The 10,681-nt window shown below is 23.9% G+C and overlaps 2 protein-coding genes across 2 annotated transcripts; both read left to right on the top strand.

Moving 5' to 3' along the window:
- Window positions 1–7,503: 7,503 nt before the first annotated feature.
- DSM5745_09161 (uncharacterized protein) lies at window positions 7,504–8,223 on the top strand (the record flags this gene model as incomplete). Its single annotated transcript, XM_026751177.1, has 1 exon — window positions 7,504–8,223. The coding sequence occupies one exon, from the start codon at window positions 7,504–7,506 to the stop codon at window positions 8,221–8,223; it is 720 nt and encodes a 239-aa protein (XP_026600263.1).
- A 510-nt stretch (window positions 8,224–8,733) lies between these two features.
- DSM5745_09160 (uncharacterized protein) lies at window positions 8,734–9,567 on the top strand (the record flags this gene model as incomplete). Its single annotated transcript, XM_026751176.1, has 1 exon — window positions 8,734–9,567. One exon carries the CDS (start codon window positions 8,734–8,736, stop codon window positions 9,565–9,567), a length of 834 nt encoding a protein of 277 aa, XP_026600262.1.
- Window positions 9,568–10,681: the final 1,114 nt, after the last annotated feature.

Below are 10,681 nucleotides of genomic sequence, written 5' to 3'. Positions count from 1 at the left end.
ATTATAATTATTTAAGCTATATATATTTATATAATAATAAATTAATAGTAGTTTAGTAATAAAGTAATAAAATATTAAATTTTTAAATAATATAAGTTTATAAAGGCTTGTAAAAATTAAGCTTATATATTTATTATTATTTTTTTACCTAAAAAAGTTTATAACAGCGGTAAGTTAAATTAAATAAATAATTTATTACCTAAACTTAATATATTTTAAGATATATTTTTTTTATATAATATAAAAATAATATTTTTAAAGTTAGTACCCATGTATAATATTATAATAATAAATAGCTAATTATTTTTTTATAGGCTAATTTACTTTTTTTCTCCTATTAAATTAGTTATGTTATGCTAGTATATTAATAAAAATATTTAATATAGTTATATTAAACCTTTTAAAAGTCTTACTAAAGTACCTATCCTTTTTATACCTAAAAAAAATAAAGACTTATAATTATGTGTTAATTATTAAGGGTTAAATAAAATAATAATTAAAAATTAATACTTTTTACCTTTTATTTTAAAAATTTTCAACTAAATTTTAGGAGCAACTTATTATACCAAAGTTAATTTAAAAAATGCTTATTATTATATCTAGGTTTATAAAAAAGACTAGTAAAAAATAGCTTTTTAATATTAATATAATTATTATAAATATATTATTATGCCTTTTAGTTTAATTAATGCTTTTACCACTTTTTAAAGTTATATTTATTTTATAGTTTATAATATTTTAGATTGGATTTATATTATTTACCTTAATAATATTTTAATTTTTTTTATTAATTTTAAGTAATATATTAAGTATATTAAATAAGTTTTTAAATATTTATGCAAAGCTAAATTATTTACTAATTTAAAAAATATACCTTCTTTAAAAAAGAGGTGGAATTTCTAGGTTTTATAATTAATTAAAATAGTATTAAAATAAACCTGGAACAAGTAACTACCATAATTTTATAAAAAAAACCTTGTTTTTATAAAGCTTTATAATCCTTTTTAAATTTTATTAATTTTTATTATTATTTTATTTATAATTTTATATAAATTGCCTTACTATTAACTAGTTTAATAAAAAAATATAATATAAAAAAAAATTAGGCCCCTATAATTTTAAAAGTGTTAAAAGCTAGTATTTTAATTTTTTTTAATACCTTTATAAAAGCCCCTTTATTATATTATTTTAACCCTATGTAAAAAAAATAGTTAAAAGTAAATACTAGTAATATAAAAATAATTAAAATATATTTTTAATTAAATAACACAGGGAAATATTACCTAGTTATATTTTAATTTTATAAATTTATTAAAGTAAAAATTAATTAATTAATTTTAAATAAAAAGCTATTTACTATTATTTAGTTATTTTATTATTAAAGGTAATACCTTAAAGGTTTTTCTTATAAAATAATAATATAGTTAAATTATATAAATTTTTATTTTTTTATATAGCAGCGGAAGTACAGTAAAAAGCAAGTAAAATAATATATAAATTTAATAATATATAACTTTAAAATCCTATATTATTTAGGTAAGTATAACCCTATAAATACCCTATTTAAAAGGTATAAAAGCAAGACTAAATTAGTCTTAAAAAAAGATTTTTTAACATTTATTAAAAAAAATAGTATAAGGTATTAAAGTATAAATAATTACTTGCCTAAACTTAATATAAAGTTTTTATAAAAAAAAGCTTAATTTAAATAAAAAATAAAATATTTAAATTTAAAGTATTAAGTGTAACAAGTGCTTTAATATTTTTAAAAAAATTTTTATTTTTAAAATAAAATAAAGTTAAATCTTAATTTTAAAAATTATAATACTATAAATATATAGTTTAACCTTAAAAAAAATTAGGTTTTAGCCTAGTATTAAGTCTAAAATATTATATTAATTAAAAATATTTACTTTAATTATATATTAAATTATTTAATAAAGTTACTTTTAGTATTATAATTTATAAATAATTAAACTTAGGAGCAAATTAAAGCCTTAAAGGTAAAAAATTAAGCTAAAAAAGTTAAAAAATTAAGTTTTAAAAATTAGTTAATTATAAAAAGTAATTTACTAGCTTTTTAAAATTAAATTTATATTTTATTAAATTAAGTACTTAAAACTATAATTATTTAAGTATATTATAATAATCCCTTAGCAGGATATTTTGGTTTATAAAAAACTAAATTTTTAATAAAATAAAAGTTTTTTTAGCTAAAAATAAAAGCTATAATAAAAACTTTTACTTATTTATATCTTATATGTTAATCTACTATAGCACCTTAATATTAACCTTATAAAAAATTATTTACTTTATTAAAATTAAATTACTTTTTTTTTAAAATTAGCATAAATTTTATTATTAGCCTACTACCTATTATATACTAAAAATAATATATTAATACTATTTTTATAATAATAAATTATTATATAAAATAATATTAATTTATTTTTATTTTAATATTAATCCAAGCCTATAAACTAGCTAAAGTTTTTTATTAAAATTAAACTTTAAATTATAGCTAGCTAAAAGGTATTATATTTAATTAAAACTTTTTTTTATAAGTAAATATTAAAAAAAGCTATAATTTTATTATAAAATTAAATTATATTTATTAACTACTTTTTACCCCTAAATTAATAAATAAACCAAGTAAATTAACTAAGTTTTAAAATAATATTTATATTATTTTATTATAAAAAATTACCATGCCTGGCTTATATTACTTAAAATAATATAATTTACTTATAATAATACTAAAAATATTATTATTAAAATATTACCCTTTTAAGCTATATATAGCTAAAACCTAAAAATTATAATATAGTTTAAGGTTAACCCTAATTAAATAAAGGTACTAGTTATATTAGCTAAGATTAAAAAACTTAAAAAAATTTAAGCTAAATATAAAAAAAACTAAAAAAAAAATATAAAATGCTATTAAACCTACTATAATAAAGGTTAAAAAAATATAAAGTTTAAACTAAAATAACTTATTAAACTTAATACTAAAAATTTAAATTTAAAAGTGCTAGTAAAACTTAAGCCTAAGTTTATTAATTTTTTTTAAGTATTAAATAAAATTAATTTTATAGTATATTAACTCCTACTTTTTAAAAAGTATTATTAAATATATAATATTTTTTATATTTTATTACTTAAGCCTTAGCATGGTAAAATTAATATAAAAGCTATACTTAATTTAAAAAAAAATAAAAAATAAAAAATTAATAATATTATTAGCTATAATTTTATTAAAAATAAAAACTTATACCTAGTAAAATAAAAAAAATAGCCTTTAAAATATAATTAATAAGTTTTTATTAAAAATATAAATATACTAAATCTTACTTAAAAGTATAAAAAAAGGTAAGCGTAATAAAATAGTTATTTATTATTTAATTAAAAGTAAAAATAAGACCTAACTTTAAGCTAAAATATACCTAATATACTTAAATAAAAAAAACCCTAATAAAATACTACTTAAAAATTATTATTTTAGCCTTAAACTATAAGTAACTACAAGAAATTATAAACCTAGGAAGTAATAAGCGCTAAAGTAATAAAAAAAATAAAATATTATTAAGGGGACAAGGCCCTAACATCACCAAGCTGTCGCCCGGCATAACTAAACTAGAAAATAACAAAAATAAAGGTACTAGAAATAAAACTAAATACTAGCTTTAGAAAAGCAAGAAGATAGCAAGGCGCCGCTATTAAGTTAGATATATAATTAATCTAGCTAAATGCCCTTAATAGTAATAAAAAACTTTATTTTAATATAAGTAAGTTTAATATTAAAATTTAAGGTATTAATAAAATAAGCCTAGCAGGCAAGCTTAACTTTTTTTTAAAATTAAAATTTAGTAATAAATTATTAAACATGGCCTAAATTACCAGGGAAAAGGCAAAGATATAATTATAAAATTTTAGTATTATTTTTTATATTAGTAATAAAAAAATTTATAAGCTAAATAATAAAAAGTAAAGCGTGATATAATAATACTTTAATATAATATTAAAAATTTAACTTTTGCTAGTCCTTTTTTACCTTATTTAAAAAAAAGGTTTTTTTTAATAAGCTTTTTTTATATTTTTAAAGGCCTTCAGTAATTAAATTATAATAAAATAAGTTTAAAATATAAATTCCTAGCCTTATTAATACTTTTTATTTTTTAAAAAAAGCTTTACTTTTTTATTATTAGTTTACGGGTAAAAAATAATAGTATTTAATTAAAAGCTATAAATTATATATATTTTTTATTATTATTACTTTAACCTAAGGGATATAATAAATTAATTATAAAATATTAAAAAAAAATATTAAAAACTTACTAGCTTATAAATCTTATTATAATAAAAATAAGTTTTATATAAAATTAATATAATAATATTAAACTTATAATTAAATTAAAATAATATATTATTATTATTTAAATTACTAGCTTTTAATATAAATTAAAAGCATATTAAGTATTATAATATAGCTAAATAAATAAATATATATAATAAAACCCTATAAGTTTTACTAGCTTTTTTACCTTTTTTAAGCTTTTTTTTTTACTATTTATGGCACCCTTTTTTTACTTATTTTTTTTTTAAATTATTTAAGAAACCTTTATTATTCCTGTCTTTATTCTTAGTGGTAGTAGTAGTGGTTTTTAGTAAAAAAAAGAAAATAAATTTTAAATTTTATTATAAGGGCTATAAAATTAGATAGCTAATAAAAAAATAAAAAAACAAGATATTAAACTTTAAGAAATAAAATAAGGGAACTAAAAAAATAAAATAAAAAAATAAAAAAAGTTAAAAAAAAAAAACTAGGAAGTAAATAAAAATTTATTTTTTTATATTTAATTACTTATATAATACTAATAACATAGTATTATAATAATTATATTAACCTTTTTATTATTTATAAAATACTGCTTATTTATAATTTATTAATATTTAAATTAATAAAAAGTAACTTAAAACTTTTATTACGTATTAAAATAGCTATCTTAACCACTAAAAGCAAAGCTATTTAAAAGTAAAATATTAATAAAAAAATATTATTTTAAGCCTTAAGATAATTCCGCATTTAATAATAAATTATTTTAAATAAAAAAACTAAATAATTAAATATAAAACTAAAGTAAAATAATAATAAAATATATTTATTATAGGAATTAAAGCTATTTAAAAATTAGGTTATTTTAATTAAAAAAGGGCTAAGTTATTACACCCACGGGTGCTAAGCCCTAATAAAATAAAAAAACTAATAAAATAAAAATTATAGTAATATTAACCTGTTATATAGTAATAATATTACTATTATTTTAATAATATATTTAAGGCTAACGCCCTAGCAAAGAATAGTTAGCTAAAAGTTAATTTTTATATATTTTTAGCCTTAAGATTTAATATTAATCCCCTATTAAATAGCCCTCTTAGTACTTTGTTTTGTACCTGGTTAGCCTACTCAAGGTTTTCACATTTTATACAGGGATATTAATATTATAATTTTTATAAAATAACCTTATTTTTTTATTAATAGCTTTAAGCGTGTTTACTAGCTTTAAAAGGCTTTTTATAACTTAAAATAAGCACTATAAATTTAATATTAATTTTTTATAAACTTTTTAGCCATGCTAGGCTTTTATTTTATTTATTTAAACTTAGGAGTTTTTACTAATAATAAGATTTTTATTATTATTTATATAAATAACCTCCTGCTAGTTAGCAGGAATAAAGCCTAGATTTAAAAAATTAAAAATATTTTAAGTAAGTGCTTTAAAATATTTAATTTTAGCCTTTATTATTATTATTTTAGCATGGAAGTTTACTAAAATTAGGCTAATTAAATACTTTAGCTTTTTTAACTTAGCTATATAAATAAAACTTTTTACTAGTTTAGTATAAATAACTTTAAAATTTATAATATATTAATAAATCCTTACTTAAAGCTAGAGCCTGCTTTTAAAAAGTATATAACTTTAATAAATATTTTAAAATAATATTAAAGTACTATTAGGTTTTTAATATATTTTATACTAGAAACTTAGGCTAATACTACTTACCTTATATTTATTTTAAGCTATTTTTTTATTAAACTTATAAAAAAATATATAATAATTATTAAGCTCGTGTTTTACTACCTTTAGGGCTTTATAAACTATAAACTAATATTTTTTAGAAATTTTTAACTGCTAACTAGCTATATTAATACTAATTAAAGTAATAATTTAAAAATATATTATTTTATTTTTAAATATATTTTTTATATAGGTTTTATAACTATTAGCTAGTTTTTTAAGTATTAGCCTATTATAACTTTATTTTTTTATAAAGTTAAGTATATAGGGGAAACATAAGTTATTAAAAAGGTTATTTAGCTTTATTACTTACTAAAAAAGCTTATAAGCACCTAAAAGGTAAATCCTATTATTATTATAATTTATAAAAATAATAAAGGTGTTATAGTACTAGCTAGTAATCCCTAGTTTTATACTTAAAGTAAATATATTAATATTTAATATTATTTTATTTAGGAGAAAAAGGCTAAAAACATTATTAATATTTAGTTTATTTTTATTAAAAAATAAATAATAAATAGCCTTACTAAGCCACTAGGGCCTAAGGGGTTTAAATACTTTAAAGCCTTATTAAAAAATTTTTTAAGCTTATATAAATAGGTTTTCTAGTAGTTTTTATATTAAAATTAGCTTTTTTTATACTAGACTTATAATAACCCGCGTATTATAAAACTATATTTAATTATTCTTATTTTTAGTTTATTATTACTTTATTTTTATTTTTAGGGATTAACCCTATAATAAAGGTAGTATAATATTATATTACCTTAAAATTTTACCTTAGTTTTATATAATACCCTACCTAACTATAGTATTAAAAGTTAATATATTTTTAGCTTAGTTTAATAAAATTTTTAGTGCTTCTTATATTTACTTATAAGAGATTTTATTTTTAAATACTAAAATATAGGTTTACTAGCATGGCTAGCTTATTAATTACCTTAATTAAGATTTTTATTTAATATTTTTTTAGGTTTTAAAGTATGGTTATACCATATGGTTAACAGCCTTTAAAACCCTAGGAATCTCCTGGATTAAGTAACTAAATAATATTATTAACTTTTAATATATATAGGCTATTATAATAATTTTATTTTTTAATAAAAAAAATATTATTATTTAAGATTATAATCCCTGCTATAATCCCACTAGCTTATACCCTAAAAACTTTATATTTAGGGCTTAAATACGCCTATTGAGAATTGCTATTCTCACGGTAACTTTGCTAATCTCACGGTAATTAGCGCCCTCCGGCCGCGCGCGCTGCCGCCACTAGCCGTATTTGTACTAGTTCTGCAGCCAGCCGCTCCATAGCCATAAACTAGACCTAATTAGTACTAGTAGCCCTATTGCCGAGCTCAACACCATGAAAATATTTTCAAAACTCCGTAAAGTCATAGTTTATATAGGACAAGAACTCAACACCATGGAGTCCAATCCCAACGAAATTTTGTTTCCTAATCAGGCATCGGATGCCGGTTCAATCCATCTATCTAGTGATCCGGGAAACGAAGCCCCCAGCAAGCCCTCTGCTGATGAACATGACTCCGAAATCGAAGATCAATACGATGGCATCTCGGAGCTTGAAGATGGCTCTAAAGAGGTTTTTAACTCCATGGAGGAAGCAGAGGCCTATCTTAAGTCTTTTGCAAGGATCAATGGCTTCGCGGTCCTTAAACGAAGCACCAGCAAGTACCCTAAATGTTATGGAGAAGTTAACTTTATCGATTTCGAATGCCACCGCGGAGCAGTGCCTACACCAAAGAAGAACCCTCTCCCTGAGCCTACTCCTCCTCCAAAGCCTCGAAGCGCTGGATCCTACCAAATCAACTGCCCGTTCAAAGTTATTGTCAGGCGCCAAACCCCAACTGCAGTACTTGAAGTTATTCATGGCTCTCATAATCATGAGCGGACTGAGGACTCCTCTATCCCCGACCGGCGCAGAGAGTATATCGAGGACCACAAAGGAGAGATCTTTGGCCTAATGTCTGGTGGAGCTGGCTGCCATCCTCGACACGTTATGGATTATCTAAAGCGTATGGAGGAGCCTTGCCCTCTAAGGATCAAAGATCTCTACAACCTTCGCGATAAGTTCCAACGTCAGTTCCTAGATGGCAAAACACCAACTAAAGCGCTTATCAACTAGCTGCCTCGACAAGAGGGCAGCTTCATAAGGCATGAGACAAACTCCAAGAAAGAGCTGAAGTACGCCTTCCTGGCCCATCCAACCTCAATTAAGCAACTCAAGCAAAACCCCTTTGTCATCATTATCAACTGCACCTACAAGACAAACCAGTACCTCCTACCTCTCTGTACAATTGCTGGAGTCACCGCGTGCAATAAGACCTTTATTATTGCGTATGGCTTCATGGGGGATGAGACCAAGCCATCATACACCTAGATACTGCAACAACTCCGCGATCTCTATACACGAGAAGGCCTTGAAATGCCCGGGGTTACTGTCACCGACAAAGATAAGGCTCTTGTCAAGGCGCTTGGTGTTATTCTTCCTACAACTAATCAAATTCTCTGCATCTGGCATATTAACCAGAAGATCCTTAGCCAAGCAAAGCGGGCTATATCAATTGCGCTTCGGGATAGCCTCAATCCAAACAACAAAGAGTGAAGTCAAAGGGTCAATGAGCAGTGGACTGCAATGCTACAATTATGGTCTCAAGCCGTACAATCTCCGACAAAGACTCTCTTTGAGAGCCGATGGAGGGCCTTCAAAAGAGCGTACAGGCAGCCCATGTACAAAGATCTCCTGCAGTATATCGAGGAGGAATGGCTTCAAGAAGACACCAGGAAGTTCTTCCTGGCCTATTACACCAACACCTATCCGCACTTTGGCCAGATATCGACCTCTCGGGTGGAGTCAGCTCATCGTCGATTAAAGAAAGATCTGGAGTCATCCCAGAGCGAGCCGATCCGTGTGGTAACTCTCATCAATAGTATCATCGAGGCTCAGTATACAAAGGCTCAACACCAACACGCTGATAATACTCTAAGGCCTCCGCCTCGATATAGGCATCTCCTCTTCAAGGACATTGTTACAAAGGTCTCTACCTACGCCATGCAGAAGGTAATCGAAACGATGAATTTCTATCTACCGGAGCGCCTTGACAAACCAATCAAGCGCTGTACAGGCAGCTACAAGCGAAGCCTTGGACTCCCCTGTATCCATCAAATTCAAGAAGCGCTTCATGACAACCGGAGCCTTGGCCTTGAGGAGTTCCATGACCAGTGGCTCCTAGTTCCGAGATCTCGACTCCTTGCGCATCCTCAACGCCCTTATATCTATCCTCCGCCAAAGAAACAACAAAAAGGAAGGCCTCGGGGGGCTCTGAATCAACCGAAGAAGTCCACCAAGCAAGATCTATCCGAGTTCGAACACACGAATCAACTGGTTGAGAATGGGGGGGAGGCCGGTGTTGAGGTTCTTCGTCGGAGCAAGCGTTTGCAGTCGAGCGCAGCGCAGCGGAAGGAGTAGGGATTTGTATTCTAAATGACGCATTCTCATTGGTCAGTATACGCGGCCACCTAAAAGTTAGAACTTGCCTGTATTTAGTTGAGTTTAAAATGTCGATTTTTGTATAAGAGATCAAAATTCGAGGATATCGATAATCGATGCGCGCTGAGTTTTCTGCCGGGCAGAATCGAGAGGCGGAACCTAAATAGGCTTAGTAACGGCCTTTCCGCTCACTAGTACTAAAGCGGCTAGCTCCCGCGCCAGCGCGGCCAGAGGGCGCTAATTACCGTGAGAATAGGAAAGTTACCGTGAGAATAGCAATTCTCCGCCTATTATAGCTGCTAGGCTAATACTATACCCTTTAAAATATATAATATTATACTAGCACTAAATTTTTTAGGGAAAATTAATACTTAAAATATATATTTTAATAAATTTAATATATTATTATATTAGGTAATTTACCTTATATTAAAAATTAAGATCCCTAAATAAATTATTATATACTAGTTTATTACCACTAATTAATAATACTTTTTATATAAATTAAGCCTTATTCTTGCCCCTAAAATAGCTTTTATATATTTTAATATTTATTATTTGTCAGGGCCAACGTTTTTCCATTTAACATTACTAGAGCTAATCTATTATTAGTCCAAAGTTAGTACCTTAGGTAACCTAAGCTTTGGCCTTAGGCTACTAAGGCTTAGTATATTTTATTATTATATTAGGCTATATAACTTAACTAGGTTATTAATATTTAGGGTTTTAGCTACTAGTTAAGCAAGGTTAAAATAAGCCCTAAGTATAAGTTAAAGTAAAAACTTATATATAAAGTATTTAAATTTATATTTATTTTTTAATTAAAAATAGCTTAAGTATAACTTAAAGGTTTATAAAAGTGGCCTTAAGGCTAGCCTTTTTTTTAAATTTTTAAATAATTTTTTTAATATTATTTAATAAAATTTAAAATACTTTATTTTTATTAATTAAATTTTTTTATTAATATTTTTATTATTAATAAAAATTTTTAAAACTTATTAATTTTATAATTAAAGTTACTTGCACTTACTACTTTTTAAACTTTTTTAATAATAATATTTTAAATTAAATTTTTAAAGGGTAAGTAAAGGTA

This window comes from Aspergillus mulundensis, assembly GCF_003369625.1.
Source record: "Aspergillus mulundensis strain DSM 5745 chromosome Unknown scaffold_11, whole genome shotgun sequence".
Classification (NCBI taxonomy): domain Eukaryota; kingdom Fungi; phylum Ascomycota; class Eurotiomycetes; order Eurotiales; family Aspergillaceae; genus Aspergillus; species Aspergillus mulundensis.
Note: the sequence above shows the minus strand (reverse complement) of the source record. Positions and strands in the feature narration are given on the sequence as shown.